The 17,300-nt window shown below is 39.5% G+C and overlaps 1 protein-coding gene across 2 annotated transcripts; it reads left to right on the top strand.

The window, feature by feature from the left end:
• The first annotated feature begins 43 nt into the window (after positions 1-43).
• On the top strand, positions 44-15,821 carry MS4A1 (membrane spanning 4-domains A1). 2 transcript variants are annotated; one of them, XM_012454340.3, is made up of 7 exons: positions 44-197; positions 7,018-7,192; positions 7,661-7,780; positions 8,943-8,999; positions 10,416-10,652; positions 11,442-11,543; positions 12,743-15,821. In XM_012454340.3, exons 2-7 carry the CDS (start codon positions 7,034-7,036, stop codon positions 12,953-12,955), a joined length of 888 nt encoding a protein of 295 aa, XP_012309763.1. In that variant the 5' UTR covers positions 44-197; positions 7,018-7,033; the 3' UTR covers positions 12,956-15,821. The 2 variants fall into 2 exon arrangements, with proteins under 2 accessions (XP_012309763.1, XP_021532314.1); XM_021676639.2 differs by lacking the exon at positions 44-197 and adding an exon at positions 5,716-5,838.
• Positions 15,822-17,300: the final 1,479 nt, after the last annotated feature.

Here is a 17,300-nt window from a genome sequence, read left to right as displayed (position 1 = left end):
ACCAAAGTAATTGGAGCGAAGCTCAAGGTCGCAGAAGCCACTGATTTCCTGTCACCTGGTATCTATCAGCAATTTTGTCCCCAGGCCTGGACTATCTCACTCACCCTCCCAGTGTGCTTGAGATACTAGCAGCACCCACTGAACTCCGCCGCTAGCATCCAAATCAGCCCTTGAGACTTGAGGCCTTGGAGACACAGGTAAGGAATCAATTTGCTTTCTTTAAATGATTTAAAGGAGATGATGGATAAGGTATAGAAAGGTTTTGAAGACTGGAGGTTCTTGGTTTTAATTCTAGAGTTTCCCTAGTCAGACTTCCTAATAGTTCTATGACTTAAGGAGGGGTGATTATATCAAGGCTGGCTGCCCACTCACTCCTCTAACCACTCTCCCTCTCTACAATTACCCTATGCAGTCAGTCAACTGTGAATCATTCCACAAAAGCAGTAGATCGCAACATACAGATTAAATCATGGTTTCTAAACTGTTGGAGGTCTTCCGCTAACAAGCCATATAACTTGGGCAAATTGCTAAACCTCTAAAGCCTCAGCTTTCTCATCTGTAAAATGGGGGCAATGGTAATACCCATCGCATTATGAAAATTATAACTAAAATCCAGAATCCCTTAGGCCTTCCCAATACCAAATGAGAAAACAATCAGTGATAGCCATAATGAAAAAAAACTCCATTCCTCTTCCCTTAAATACTTTTGTCTTCATTAAATGTAAATAAACCTAGATGTATAGGTGGCTTTACAGGCTCACATTTTCTGGAGGAGATTTGTGGACACCAAGTTGAGCACAAAATCCTTCCTCAAAGCTATTACATAGGAAACAAAGAGTGAGAGTGGGCACTGGAGACTAGAGATGGGAGGGAGCTCTAATGAAAGAAAAGGAGGATTGATTTTAATCATGTCATTACTATTTCCTGAACCTACTATATAAGTGATTCCCTTTCCCTGTTTCCCAAATAATGGCTTAATCTCACGGAGAATCTGGTGGGAAGAAATTTTCAATCCAGCATTGTGAGGATTCGTTTGGGTGTGTGTGTTGTTTGTTTGTTTGTTAATTTTTTAGTGGAGAGGAGGTTTTGCCATGTTGGCCAGGCTGGTCTCGAACTCCCAACCTCAGGTGATCCTCCTGCCTCAGCTTCCCAAAGTGCTGGGATTACTGGCATAAGCCACCACACCTGGCCATTGTAAGCATTTGTAAACCTGCCCTGAAGAAGTAGCTCGATGTTCAGTTTAACATTACCGAGCTCATAGTACATAGAAAACAGTTTCCTTATGCAAGTCTAGTAGAACGCAGGATTCTCTGAAGAAAGTAGTTGGTGTCTAGCAAGGAAAGCAAAGAGCTGGGAGCTCTGAAGAACTCCTTGCAATCAGGCTAGGAGAATGCCCTCAAGCGATAAGCGTATCTAACAAGAGTTGGACTGAAAGTAAAGAGAGAGGGAGAAGGAGCACTTCAAAGTTGAGAGGATTCAGGGAAGAAGGTAGAGGACATGTCTAAACCAGTGGCTCTGATGGGAATGGTGAGATATAAGCTTGGAAAGTCATACAGGGCTGAATTCCAAAGGCCTTGAGGGGTCAGAGGGAGGGTTTCTCCAGCAGGCAATGACAAGCCAGGAAAGAAGTTCAAGCTTAGGAAGAGCATCACTCAAAGCAGTGATCAGGAGCTTGACGTAGCAACTTTGTGGGCAATGGAGTAGAAAAGAGAAAGACTGAAGGTAGAAAAGCAAAAGATGTATGCTAAATCGTGAATGGAAATGAGAAACTCACAGGTAACACTGGATATAGAAAAAAGACCCGCGTGTAATATGCGTTGCAGAGGTAGAAATGGCCTGACTTGACCACTGACTGACCAATGGCCAAGATGAAGATGGACTGAGAGATGATGGAGCTAATGTGAAATGTGGTCCCAACTATCTAAGCCTGGGTGGCAGGAGAAACAAATAAAACAATCTGAAGGAACGAGGCCTGAGAAAAGACCACTGACTTCGCAGCACAGTCCTCAAAGAGCAGTTTCAGTCCAGTGACTGGCGGAAACTAGTTGCAAAGCATTGAAGAGTGAGTGGGTGGTGAGGAGGTGGGGGAAGAGAGTGGGTAGCAGCTTTGAAGAAGCTGTGATGAAGAAAAAGGGAGCCTGGGCAGTGGCTAAGGACGTTGCTAGATTAAAAGAAGAGGGCTTTGGGATTCGGGAACACCGCAGTACATTTTAGTCATAAAAGGAGTATTTAGCACCTTATCAATTGCAAATTATCTCATTTTCCTAAAATGATACTTTGAAATGGGGAAGGCAACTATTATCCTAGACTTAAACCACAAGAGGAGCAAGCAAGAGAGCTGGGACTAACTCTGTCTGCTACGTATTGTCAGAAATTGAGAGACTGAAGGTGCAAAGAAGAAATAATTTCCTGGAAGGGCTAACAGCTTGGTGGACTGAGAAGGGCTGAAAAGCGCAGAGGGAAGGGAAGTAACAGCATTCTTCCTCGGAGACAAGTGCACAGGAGGCCAGAAAGGATAAAGACGCAAAGCTGTTTCGAGTGGCAAGGAAAGAAGGTGAAGTAACAAAAGTGAGGCAGTTTTAAACTTCTCAGCATACCATGGTACTAGTGGACATAAAAGTCTATTCACACCAAAACCCATAAAGGCTGTGAGATTCTTCTTCAATGGATGCACATGATCAAAAATAATAAAAAAATATTTGCAGGAGTTAGTTTGAGTAACTAAATGGGGTACTGAGTGATAACCTGAGTCCTGATTTTAATATCCATTCTGATTTTGGCACCAGCAAATGTAAAATCTTACTGTTATCATATTTTGGTGAATGTGGTCCATAGCTCCTACTAATCTACCAACTAATCTTTGAGCATAGCCGTGCATTGGGCACTAAGTCATTGTGAGCAATTTATTTTAATGATAAGGCAAAACTGTGTGAATCTAAAATTTCCATAGGAGTATGTGGGCTAGTTTTATGCATTTATAAATTCTCATGAAATGAAAGTTTTTCATTAGAACTCAACATATAAATTGATTTATGGCATTAAATGCCATAAATCAATTTATATATTTACCTCTCATATATATATATATATATGTATGTATATCAGATTTATGGCATTGAATACCATAAATAAATTTATATATTTACCTCTCATATATATATATATATATATATATATATCAGATATATATATGACAGAGCAATAGTTTCCATAAAAAATAAAAAAAATAGAGAAAACACTCATGTTTTTGTTTATAAACTATTTCATACAAATATTTAAGGCTTGTAGAAATATAGTTGCCATCATGAGATACCATTTTAACAGAGAAATAAAATATCACACATACACACACACATACACAGTCCTCATGGTCATTCTTGCCATTAGTCACAACAGGCACAGCCCAAGTAGAATTGACTTACAGAAAAGGTTTCTCTCACCAATAATATAGACACAGCTTTAATCAAGCAGTTGATGAATAAAATGAAATTAAAACAATGGCAGCCTAATCATCTCCTTCAGTTCAAACAATTACGACCTTTACATTTTAGTTATCTTCACTAAAATTACCCCTCTGGGATGGAGTGTAGTGACTCCCAGCTCATTCTATACTCACCATAGGACCTTGGGAAAAATAACCTCTCTGAACTTCCATTTCCACATCTGCAAAAAGTAGTCAAAATGCCTACTGAGGAAGGTGTTGAGTGAATTGACAATACCATGTACAAGATCCCCAGCATATAGTAGGTTCTCAGTAAACAACTATAATTATCTGGACTCACCTATGGTACAGCAGAAAAAGTATCAACATCAGAGACATGGTGACTGCCTTCTAACTTGGCTCTGTTGCTAAGTGTGAGGTCTTTACTGTGGCAGGTTCTAAACCCAGACTGCAGTTTCCTCATTTGTGAAATGAACAGAATGGTTTCTGAGGTTTGCGCTAGCTCTAGAAATCCTACCTAGTGACCAGAATCAGTCTGCAAACTCTTTAGTGAGCTATATTAAAATATTTCTTTTTGTTAGCAGTCTTGCAGGGTGGCTTGTGATACAAAGCAGATCCCCAGGACCATGTGACATCTGGCTATCTAGGTCAGGGGCAAAATCAAGTGAGAAACAACCAAAGTTTCTTGTCTTCCCTCATGCCCCAGACAGATAATAATTTTCAATTAACTTATAGTTATTCAAATAGTGCATATATTGGAAGGAGAAAAGAAGAATTCATAAGGGAAAGGCTGAATTCCTGTTTCTCACAGTAGACGAAGCAGCCTGATACCCTGGATTCCTCATTTGAGCGATTCAAGTCTTCATTTTAAATCTTTACTGGCTGGGCATGGTGGCTCACAACTATAATCCTAACACTTTGGGAGGTGGAGGTGGGCAGATTGCTTGAGTCCAGGAGTTCAAGACCAGCCTGGGAAACATGGCAAGATTCCATGTCTACAAAAAATATAAAAATTATCTGGTGTGGTGGCACTTGCCTGTGGTCCCAGCTACTCCAGAGGCTGAGGCAGAAGGATCACCTGAGCCCAGGAGGTGGAGGCTGCAGTGAGCTGTGATCATGCCAATGCACTGCAGCCTGGGTGACAGCGAGACCCTATAATGGAAACAAACAAATAAATAAATATTTACTAATTATCTAACTTGGAACAAGTAACCTAACTTTTCCATGCCCTTCTTTCCCCTTCTATAAAACAGAGGTGATGATTGACCCCTTGCCTATCCTATAAAGCTCAGATGAGATGCCACGTGTAAAATTTACTTCTAACTCTAAAGTAGGTATAAATGTAACGACTAGCTGTCTGTTTTACAGCACACCTGCAGCCACTCAGCTCTGATTGACTTCAGTAAGATATACTTCAGCCTGTGGTCTAATGACTGCAATGTGGCACTGGCTTCAGTAAGATATGTGACTTGGATAGACGGTCTTGATTTCTAAAACATCTTACATGACTCACAATCAATAAAGACAAGACCAAAGGTCTGTCCCCAAAAGAGGGATTTTCAGATTCCAGGAAAGACCCAATGGAGTCCACATAAGTGGGTAACATACACAAGTGAATACTAAGGAAACCCAAGATGAAGATTGAACAGGATCTTAAAATGTCCGAGCTGGAAAGGACCTTATTCATTGCCTTCTCACTTCAGAAATGAATAAATCATGAAAACTGATCAATAGTATTTACCACACTCTCCTTTTGTAATAGGTACAATTATGTATGTTAACTTATTTATGTCTTACAGCATCTCAGAGAGGGGTACTGTTCTTTACAGAAGGATAAAATAGCAATGAATGCTCAGTAAGGTACAAAGAACAAGAATAGCAACAAAAATAACTATTCCAACATGGGTTCCTTGCATACATTTCTTTTTTCAGTAATATTTATTAAGAAGTAACTAAATTCAGGCCGGGCGCGGTGGCTCACGCCTGTAATCCCAGCACTTTGGGAGGCCAAGGCAGGTGGATCACGAGGTCAAGAGATCGAAACCATCCCGGTCAACATGGTGAAACCCCGTCTCTACTAAAAATACAAAAAATTAGCTGGGCACGGTGGTGCGTGCCTGTAATCCCAGCTACTCAGGAGGCTGAGGCAGGAGAATTGCCTGAACCCAGGAGGCGGAGGTTACGGTGAGCCGAGATCGCGCCATTGCACTCCAGCCTGGGTAACAAGAGCGAAACTCCATCTCAAAAAAAAAAAAAAAAAAAAAAAAAAAAAAAAAAGAAGTAACTAAATTCAAGAATTATTTTTTAGATACTGAAAAAGAGAGAACAAAATCTCTACTTTGATGGAACTTTCATTCTGTGGGGAAAGACGGACAATAGGCACGTAAATAAATAAGGTAATTTCCCACAGCAATCAATGCCATGGAGCAAATAAAATAGGATTTTGTAAAAAAGAGCAAATAGGAGTACATGTTATAGACTGAGGGTTCGAGGTAGCTTCTCTAGGAGCTGACATTTGGGCTACACCTGAACAAAAAAACGCTAGCCAAGCACAGACCATGAGCCCAGTTAAATGTTATAGCAGCCACGAGAATTATGATTCCCACTTTACAGTTGAACCTGAGGTCCAGAGAATTTAAAGAACTTGCCCAACATCTCAGAGCAAATAGAGGAATCACTATTTAAACCTAGGCAATCTGACTCAGGAGGCCACAATCTTGCCACATTAGAAAGCCTTAGAGAGCCCCCCCTTTTTTTTTGAGATGGAGTCTCGCTCTGTTGCCCAGACTGGAATGCAGTGGCATGATCTCAGCTCACACTGCAACCTCTGCCTCCTGGGTTCAAGCGATTCTCCTGCCTTAGCCTCCTGAGTAGCTGGGATCACAGGTGTGCACCAACACCTCTGGCTAATTTTGGTATTTTTAGTAGAGACAGGGTTTCACCATGTTAGCCAGGCTGGTCTTGAACTCATGACCTCAGGTGGTTCGCCTGCCTTGGCCTCCCGAAGTGCTGGGATTACAGGCGTGAGCCCCTGTGCCCAGACTAGAGAGCCTTCTTGATGTGACTTGCACAAGGTGGCAGAGTTAGAGACAGAGGGAGGCCTGGAATTGACCCCTCCTGCTTCTACGTATTGTCCTCACGATACTCTGCAGTGTTGCCTCTAGCCCATCATAATGGACAAAGGCAGATAAGCAGAAGGACAAGTCCATAGAAAATACATTTTCCAATATTAAAGCATAAGAAAGCATCCAGGAATAAGAAACAAAGAGGACATGCAGTCACATATGCAAGGTGTTCTCTACGAAGATAAAGTATGCCCCAAACCCAGTTGCCAAGAACACTGGCAGGGACTCCTGGGTCCATATGTTCTTGCCTAAGGCAACCCCTCCACACCCTTTCTCAGAACTCAGCAGTAGGCCTTGCCTGAGATCTGAGGTCCCACATAAGAGGCCATGGCTACCCTCAATGACACTCATGGAGGAAACGCTGAGAGAAGCATTCAGCTGCATGACGCAAGGTAAAATTGCCAAAAATTGTTCTTGCTTTCCTCACTTTGCTATTTGTTTTATTTTTAGGAGTTTTGAGAGCAAAATGACAACACCCAGAAATTCAGTAAATGGGACTTTCCCAGCAGAGCCAATGAAAGGCCCTATTGCTACACAACCTGGTCCAAAACCAATCCTCAGGAGGATGTCTTCACTGGTGGGCCCCACGCAAAGTTTCTTCTTGAGGGAATCTAAGGCTTTGGGGGTAAGTCAGTTGCCTTCAATGCTCCATGTCATAGGGATTCTCTGGCCAACAGAAGCTGATGCTGTAGGCCACATAGATAATTCAATCCAACTTGAAGAACTGGGATCCAACTTGATGTGTTCTTTATGTCTAACACAGTGGGCCAAATCAGGGTTGCATCAAAGGAGTTATCACCTGGATCACCTCTGGGTGATCTTAGGTCACCTTGTGGTTTTGGGGCTTGTATATTTAGGGGTCTCCAATCCCAGTCCATTTCCAGAATCCCAGGCATACCTGCTCCCTGGAAATGTCACTTGTAGTTGAGGAAACAGATTCAAACAAGAAAAATACAAAATATTTGGCACCTCCACTGGTTCCTTTAGGTATTCCTCATAGCTCCAAGTCAGGAGCCAGGGCTTCCAACCTTGCCTTTCCCTGATAGCAGTGATGCTTTCAGCTCATCCATCACTGCCTTTCTTCTTTCCCCAGGCTGTCCAGATTATGAATGGGCTCTTCCACATTGCCCTGGGGGGTCTTCTGATGATCCCAGCAGGGGTGTATGCACCCATCTGTGTGACTGTGTGGTACCCTCTCTGGGGAGGCATTATGGTGAGTAAAAGAATGGCAGTCATTTGGGAAATGGTGCAAACAAAAACGTTAAAAGGCTCCACGGGGATATGCCAGATTATTTCTGTGTTGAGGGAAATATATGAGTAGGAAATATTATTGGGTTAAAGTAATTAAGAAGAGAGGTTGACCAAATTGAATATAAATCCCACCATGGTTGAGAGTCACTGGTCCTGTTTCATGTGAATTCAGGGAAAGGGGCTCTGCAAGGATCTCACAGGGACTGTCCAAAGCAAGAACTCTCCAAAGGCAGTTCTGGTGGGGAGGGTGGCACTAGACATTTGGACTAGATAGCAAGATGTTTTGGAAAGCAAGAGGGAGCAGGAGCATCCACTTCCTCCCATCTACTCCTTCTTCCCTACAATGCTGTTTAGTTACTGTGGTACCTGGTGCAATTTGTCCCATCCCAAATCAATCTCATTTTGTTTATCAACAGAGCAGCACTCTTTTGGCTGTTTTATGTACATGCTTTCCAAATCTGTAACCCTGTCTGGGTGCAGCACATGGGACAGTGATGTATATTTCCCCGTGACACTTTTCATAGTTGCCACTATAAAGATAAGTCCAGGATTAAAATGTTCCAACAAGTAGAGAAGGGTTAGAACAAGAGTTTCCCCCATTCTACAGCCTGAACGTGAGAAAAGGAAGATGAGCAATAATCATCATCACTTCCTGTAATAGCCAATGTTTTAATGGAGTGCCTGTGCCATTCAGGTCAACTATTGCCTTCTGTATCAATTCACCGTTCAGAGGGCATCACTCATCTAAGTCACTGTGAACCCAAAGAGCATCTCCACAAACTAAAAACAAAGAAAAACTAAAAATAAAACTTTTAAGTTCATGGTGTGAGTATTAACTGATTAGGAAATAGGAGTTCTGTCTCTCTGGTCTTCTTATATTCCTAGTCACAGCTCCCCAGATGATGGAGTAAAAGGCACGAATTGAGTGTTATTGAGCCTGAATAAAGGAGAAATATGACTGCCAAATAATGAATAAACCTGATAAAAATGGGTGGATAGTTGTGTGAAAGTTGCTGAAAGTACAGGCTTCTGACCAGTTATCAATGTTAAAAAGTGATCTCCCTCTCTCTTCTTTCTCCTGCTTTGCCACCTCCTCTCCAACTCCCCCACCTCTCTTTTTACAGTATATTATTTCCGGATCACTCCTGGCAGCAACGGAGAAAAACTCCAGGAAGAGTTTGGCAAGTAACCGTATGTCCTTCTTTCCCATGTGTCATAGAAGTACCTATTTTCGTGGTCAAAAACTGAGAGGCTTAAAGAGTCGAGGTGACACAGACTCTCAGCCCATAAAGCAAAGACCCTCCATGATGTTACTGTGATTTTATTCATGAAAAACAAGTGAGGTCTATCTGAAGGATGTTCATGGAAAGAGAACTAAAAGCAGATCCATGAAAACTGTACCTACAGTCTTATGTTAAATGCTATGTGAAAATAATAGACCTCTCTGAAAGCCCTACAATTTCTCCCAGACCACCATTTAGGAAAATTATCTGATCAATGTCATGAGTGATTCAAATTCTAGCTATTTTTGGGGTGTAATATTGAACAAGTCAGTTTACCTCTATGTACCTCTGAGTTTTCACCTATAAAGCAAGAGTGACAGTCCTTGCTACCATGTGACCTCACAATGGAAAAGAAATGCAGTAGTGTGTGTGATGGTGCTTCAGAGGCTATAAGGTGCTACACTGTGGTCTTGCCCATAAAACCCCTAGGGACTCACCTACACCCAGAAGAAACTGGCCTACAGAGCTGCTGATGCTGTATGGATGAAAAGGCTTACCAGCAAGTTTGCTCCCCAAAAAATCCTCCCCCAACACTGTCTCTTACTTACTAAACTGAGTCACTTTTATAATCAACGAGGGAATGCGTGGATTGAGGTGGTTCCTCGCTTAAAGTGGTCTGACAAACTCAGTTTTGGGGGAAAAAAATTTTATAAAAATCAAATTATTCTCCAGATACAGCCAGACCTACTGACTTGCCACGTGCAGGCCAGAGAGCCAGGAATGAAATATGTGTAGCATAAAATAATAATCAATAATCCCATACCATTATGGTATTTGTCAATATAATTTCCTGTTTCAACCTTTTATTGTCCCTGTAGGGTAAAACATCCACACTGATATTCTCTTATCTATGTTACTCAAAGACATCAGCCCTAATTGTATTTTGTAAGATGATTGACCGGGGCTGATCGCAGCCTGCCTCAGCAGGGAGTAGGTGTTGTTACTGTTGTTGCTTTTTATTTCCATGTATTTGATAGTACAGATCTAGAGGGTTCTATCTGAACCTTCCCAACCTGTACTTTATTGAATGCCTACTAGGATGGTGGCAGTGGCAGTGAAGGAAGTGCAAGGATACAAGATGCAGAATCAAGGGTTACTCCTAGAATTTTTGTTTTTATAAAATGAATGTATGGTAATGGCATAAAATGATTTTATTTTATTGTGACAAAGAGGCTAAAAACAACTGAGAGAACTTCAGTATATTTAGTTGCAGTTGCTTTGTGAGTCAGGGGAGTGGCATCTGGAATTCCTTCCCAGATAATGTTTTCCAAAGGAAAATCAAACCTAATTAATAAATCTGTGTCTCCATTTCAGGTCAAAGGAAAAATTATAATGAATTCATTGAGCCTCTTTGCTGCCATTTCTGGAATGATTCTTTCAATCATGGACATACTTAATATTAAACTTTCCCATTTTTTAAAAATGGAGAGTCTGAATCTTATTAGAGCTTACACACCAACTATTAACATATACAACTGTGAACCAGTTAATCCCTCTGAGAAAAACTCTCCATCTATGCAATACTGTTACAGCATTCAAACTCTGTTCTTGGTAAGTGTTCTTGGTAAGTGTGAAATTGGATTTCTTTCCAGGGAGGAAGGATTACTTGTTTATTATGATAATTAACTCTGGATCCAGACCACCTGAGTTTCCTAGTTACTGCCTATGTAGTTTTGGGCAAGCATTTTAACCACACTCTGCCTCAATTTCTTCAACGGTAAAATGAGGATGGTAACACTATTTATCTAATGGGGTTGTTCTGAGGAATAAGTCAGTTAATATATGCAAAGCATTTAGAACAGTGCCTGGTACACAGAAGTGCTATCCAGGCATTGGCTTTAACATTAATTATTGTCAACATCATTAATGGCATTAATATTTGTCATTATTTTAAGATTAGCATAGAAGAAATACCTAAGATATTATGAATATCTTTTGCCCAAGGACTTCTAAATGTAGAGTTTGAAGGAGACAAAAAAAAATGCATTTCCCAAGGATAAAGAGGTCTCCTTGGCATGATGCCACACCACCTAAGGCTGAATATAATTTAATTTGAGACTCATCTTTCCCATATAGAATGGATTCTTCAACTGATTATTTATACCTTATTTTCTATCAGCAATACACATTAACCATCTGTTGTGTGCCGAAAGTTGTGCTAAGAGTTAGGGTTATAAGGATGCTGTCTCGTGTACTAGCAGTTCTCACAGCTAGTCATTACTTGTCTAAAGAATCGATCTCTGAATCATTCAATTATAGTCAACAATAACTTACTCAACACAAATAATGTTCCTTGTGCCATTATTACATTTTCACCCTCATTCTTCTGTTGTTTTTCAGGGGATTTTGTCAGTGATGCTGATCTTTGCCTTCTTCCAGGAGCTTGTAATAGCTGGCATTGTTGAGAATGAATGGAAAAGAATGTGCTCCAGACCCAAATCTGTAAGTGGTAGACCCTCTGGCCACAATCTTCCTCTAGAAAATCCACTTCCACAAAAGATCATTTATGGAGAATGCAATCTGATGAGACTTTGAAACTAGGAGCTTGATTTTTTTAAAAATGGTCTTGGTATATTTCTGGAAAGCAAACAATATCAATAGTATGGAAGATGCCTTGAAATTTGAAGTAAGTCTGTAGTTAGAGCCTACAGTTCTACATTCTACATTTTTGTTTGTTTTGAGATGGAGTCTCACTCTGTCACCCAGGCTGGAGTGCAAGGGCGCAATCTCAGCTCACTGCAACCTCCACCTCCAAGGTTCAAGTGATTCTCTCACCTCAGCTTCCTGAGTAGCTGGAATTACAGTCACCTGCCATCATACCTTGCTAATTTTTATATTTTTATAGAGATGGGGTTTCACCATGTTGGTCAGGCTGGTCTTGAACTCCTGACCTCAGGTGATCCTCCTGCCTGGGCCACCCAAAGTGCTGGGATTACAGGCGTGAGCCACCACGCCCGACTTCTGTGTGTCTTCTTACTAACCATCCCGCTGCTTGACTTCAGGCTTCCACCTTGATTTCATGATTCTGTATTTAATGTGTAAAAGCAAAATGGTTGAAGGTTGAAGGTTGACTAAAGTTACTAGTTCTTCTATTTCATTTTTCAGTATTCCCCCTTCCCTTCTTTTCACCTAATTCCTCTTCCAAAACAATAAGTTAAAGGGGCTCCACAAATGGGAAATAAAAAGATACCAATAATACATCTATTACTAACTGTTTCAGAACCAGACTGTTAGATTAATAGAATTTGGAAATCATCACTAATTCCTTCATTTTGCATTTAAAGAAAAATAGTATCAAAGACAGAAAATTATTCTCTCAGAGTTATAATCACTAAAGGCAAATCAGAACTAAAATCTAAACTCCTCTATTACTGAAGTGTTCTTTCCCCAATACCATGTGGTGATTCCAGGCACTGTGGTGAATGTCTACTGCCCTTGAAGATTTACTCAGACTTGAGTTTTAATAAGTGACTTGATGAGGATTTAAGAACCCGAGAAATGGATCCTGGCATTTAAAGGCATATAATAAATTACATAAGTAGCATAAAAACCAGGAGGTACTTGATAAATGTTTGCATAGATTGTTGACAAAGGTGCCAATGGTAAAAGGTAAGAATACTTTGTCAAATTTTGTGTTCTAGAACGTAGTTCTCCTGTCAGCTGAAGAAAAAAAAGAACAGGCCATTGAAATAAAAGAAGTGGTTGAGCTCACTGAAACATCTTCCCAAGCAAAGAATGAAGAAGACATTGAAATTATTCCAATCCAAGAGGAAGAAGAAGAAATGGAAACAAACTTTCCAGAACCTCCCCAAGATCAGGAATCCTCACCAATAGAAAATGACAGCTCTCCTTAAATGACTTCTTCTGTTTTCTGTTTCCTTTTTTAAACATAAGTGTTCATAGCTTCCAAGAGACATGCTGACTTTCATTTCTTGAGGTACTCTGCACATACCCTCCACTGCTCTATCTGGCCTTTGCATGGAGTGCCCATAGCTCCTTCTCTCTTACATTCAGAGAATGCAGCCATTGTAGCAGCTTGCATTGTCATAATTATTCTTTTGTGCAACTTTCTTACATTGAAGAAAAGCAGAATGAGTGCTTCAGAATGTGATTTCCTACTAACCTCTTCCTTGGGTGGGTTTTTCAGTAGTAGGTTTTTTTTTTTTTTTCCATTTTCTCCATCAGGAACCAGGGAGACTCTGCACCTGATAGAAAGGATATATGACTGCTCCATGATATCCCTAAACTATCTTTTTTCCCCACATCTACATGTTTGGTAGAGTCCCTTTTGCATCGTTTTAAGGACAATAAAAAATAACAATATTTAGGAACAATACAGAACCTATTCCATCTATCTTTCTATGGGGCTGACACTGTGGCACATTCTTAGAGTCACCACACCCCGTGAGGGAAGCTCTAAATGGCCAATGCTCATCTGTTTTTCATAAAAACAGCATAGCTTATATGTGGACGTGTCTCTGCCTTAACTTTTCCTAACTCCCACTCTAGGCTATTGATTGCATGTCTACCTTTTTTAGCCTTTATGCAAGAAAAGAAAAAAAATGACCATAGAAAATGCCACAATGAGGTACCCAAATCTCAAATAATAATCAACACTTAGTTGTATTTATAATTTCCAGATTACAACGTATTTCATGAAATAACTTCATTTGATGTTCCATGATCAAGAAAGAATCCCTATCTCTATTTTACAAGTAATTCAAAGAGGTAAAATAACTTGTAAACAAGAAAAGGTAACTTGTCAACAGTCACAACTGGCAATTATGAGAGCATTGTTTCATAACCAGGTCTTCTTATTCAAATAAGATGTGATATTTGAAATAACCAAATTGTCTCTTCAATGTCTGCATAAACTGTGAGAGCCAAGTCAACAGCTTTTATCAAGAACTTAGTCTGACCAGCACTAAACAAGCACTAAGAGACACAGAGAATCAGAATCAGATTTTGCCCATGTGGTGAAAAAGGCTGAGACTTTCACCACATTTGGAAAACTACTTGCATCATAAATATATAATTAACTGGTAGTTTGTATAAAGCAGACGCTACGTGCTATAGACATTCTCAGAATATCATACTTGGAAACAATGTAATTAAAATGCCAAATCTGAGGCAATAGCTGCCCTACTTTTTAATTCAGATACACCTTACCTAGTACCTTTCCTAGAAATAATGTTAACCTGGGGTGAAGTCACTATAATCCATAGTCTATTATTTGGGCATTTGCTACATGATGAGTGCTGCCAGATTGTGGCCAGTAAAGAGACAATGTAATTTTCACTCACTATGATATTTCTACATATTTAGAGACTACTAGTGGGAGATATTCCCTATAATCAGAAAAAAAGGAGACAGAACATTTCTGTCTATGTAAAGTTCTCAAAATTCATTCTAAATTAATGAAACGATCTTTGTATTCTTTTCTGCAACAGTTGATTCCAACATGGGTGTTTCTCTGTTCTTCTTTACTCTTGGAACATTAGACCATGGGAGGCTCTGACAGCCTTGAGTTCATATTTACATAACCCCAATCTAGGTTTGAAATGTGAGGTGTCAGTTCATCAAATATTCATGTCTATATATTTTAAACATGTTCCCAAAGAAAATGTTCATGGGATAGGTCATTGATAACAGATTCCTTACTCCCAGAACTCCAGGCAATGACTGGAATATATATGGCAGGTGATTTTACCTGGAACTAGAGAAGAAGGAAAAGGGCATGGTAGGAGTAGGCTTGAGAAAAAAATGAAAATCAGAAAACTTTCAAAAAATACAAGCTCTTATTTCTATCTTATTTTTTCTCCACTTCTGAAATATATATGAGGATTCCTCTCCAAACCCATGGTTTCTCTATGAATTTTGAGTCATTTGTATGACCTCAAAATAATTAGTTTTTGCTGACCTCACACAACTTCTTATAATAGGAGACACCTTTAATATCTATTATTAAAGAAGAATGAAAATTCCTATGATCTTCTCCTGATTACCCCTTTGGCAATATAGAATCAAATAATAGCATTGGCCAATAGTAAACATGATTTGCTAAGAAGTGGAAGATACATTCTCTAGCCTCAGTTTTTCCTCTCAATTTGTATTTTTGTAAAAATAATGTTATATCCACAAAGGAAATAAACTTTAAAAAAACCAATTGCACTCATTGACTAGGAGGCTAACATAACTTCTTTTCATTTTCTTCTGGTTTTCTTATCATCTTTGTTTATAATAAGGTGATAAATCATCCCAGTTTGAGTCTGAGGGATTTCCTGGGATACAGGATTTTCAAATGTTAAAACTAAGATAGTCCCAGGCAAACAGGGTAGTTTTTTACTCAGTTATAACCACTGCATATTATTTGCTTTTTACATGTAACAGTATACTATAGATTTTTCCTTATTGATACATAATTTCATTAATTTCAACTTAGGATTTCATGAATCAATATAGATAAATATATCATTCCTCTATAATTGAATATGTAGGAAATTTCCTTTTCTTTCTTTTTACAAATCACTTTCAGAGCACAGAAATCATGAGCAAGATATGTGTTTCCTCTTTTATTCAAAATGTAGCTTTACATTTAAAGTCTTGTCAAAGTCTACCAGTAGGAAGTACTAGCACCTGTTGAAACCCAGAAAATGTATTTTTAATTTCACTTTGACAAGAGAATAATCAAAGATCCAATACACAGAAATAGTTACTTCAGATTCATTTAGCATGATTTGATTTGTTTTAAATTCTCAATGCATAACCTAAGACACTGACGGAGGGGTTCAAATCTGAAATTTTCCTAGGTTAAGTCTTTCAGTCCCTCACTGGGTTTCCTTTTATGCAAAACCTGGTTGTGTGTTCTGAGCTAAAAAGGACCAAGTAATAAATGAATACGACAGAATCATGTGGTGGCAAAATCAAAGCAAAGTTACAATTATCCTCTGTTGACCTCAGCCTACTCAGCAGTTCAAAATGCTAAGTAAGAATACCTACGTTGTCTCCTCTTAGAACTTATTATCTGGCTGGAGAAAGAGACATTCGTTCATCAGGTACCTGCTATGGGTAAAGCATTCTGTTATGTATGGAGGGGTACAAAGATAAGAGAAGCTCCCTGACCTCAAAAATCTTAGTGCCTGATTGAGAATGATATATGTATTAAGAGATAACCAGTAAAGATCCAAGAAAACTCAATGGGAAAAGAACAATCTTTTCAACAAATTGTGATGGGACAACTGGATAGCCACATGCAAAAGAATAAAATCGGACACCTACCTCACACCATACACAAAAATTAAAATGGAGGCCTAAAGGTAGGAGCTAAAACTATAAAACTCTTAGGAGAAAACACAGGTATATATTTTGTTACCTTAGAATACGCAATGAGTTCTTAAATATGACACCAGACGCACAAGCAACCAAAGAAAAAATATATGACTTTGTTGTTAAAAAAAAAAAAAAAAAGAACAAAACAAGGAAAAATAGGAAGGAAGGAAGAGAAAAAGAGGGAAAGAAAGGAAATAAAGGAAAGAAAGAAGGACACAACTTTACTCCATACTGTTTGGGCTTTAAGTTTTAGTATATTTTGGGCTCCACAGAAGGAATCTAGAATAGGGGTTACCAAATGGATGCACATTAGAATTAAGTGGGAGTTTTCCAAAGCCATGATGCCTAAGCTGAGCCCAGATGTAATTGTTAGAATCTCTGGGCTAGCGTCAGGCATCGAGATTTTTAAAAGTTCCCCAGATAATTCCAGTTAAATCATGTCTAGCCTAAAGCTGCCGCTTTACATATTTTAAGGTTGGTCTACAGGTTTTTCTGCACATTGTAAACTGTAACAAGCGGAGGTGTAAACAGACCGTAGCCCATACTTCTGCCAATCACTGAGTTTTGATCAATCAAATGTAGTCAACTGTTTGAACCGTGTTCAAATAAGGCAAATGCCAATCTGTAACCAATCCAGCTGTTTCCGTACCTTATTTCCATTTTCTGTGCGTCACTTTTCTTTTTCTGTCCATAAATCTTCTTCCACCCCGTGACTGCGCTGGCATCTCCAAGCCCACTCTGGCTCGGGAGGCTGCCTGATACCACGCATTGTTCATTGCTCAATTAACCTCCTTTAAATTTAATTCAGCTGAAGTTCTTTGATCAGTACAGCTGCCATGAAAACTACTGATTTAAACAATAGCCTGCATC

The sequence above is a fragment of the Aotus nancymaae genome, unplaced genomic scaffold (assembly GCF_030222135.1).
Source record: "Aotus nancymaae isolate 86718 unplaced genomic scaffold, 86718_ANA_hifiasm-v0.15.2.pri h1tg000059l, whole genome shotgun sequence".
In the NCBI taxonomy this organism is placed as follows: Eukaryota; Metazoa; Chordata; class Mammalia; order Primates; family Aotidae; genus Aotus; species Aotus nancymaae.
The sequence above is the reverse complement of the archived record's forward strand: the minus strand, read 5'-3'. Positions and strand labels throughout refer to the sequence as shown.

Excerpts from the sequence above, each read along its gene's own strand:
- MS4A1 (XM_012454340.3), top strand. The coding sequence starts at position 7,034 with ATGACAACACCCAGAAATTCAGTAAATGGGACTTTCCCAGCAGAGCCA. Across the intron at positions 10,653-11,441 it reads GCATTCAAACTCTGTTCTTG|GGGATTTTGTCAGTGATGCT; the intron begins GTAAGTGTTCTT and ends GTTGTTTTTCAG. Across the intron at positions 11,544-12,742 it reads TGTGCTCCAGACCCAAATCT|AACGTAGTTCTCCTGTCAGC; the intron begins GTAAGTGGTAGA and ends TTTGTGTTCTAG.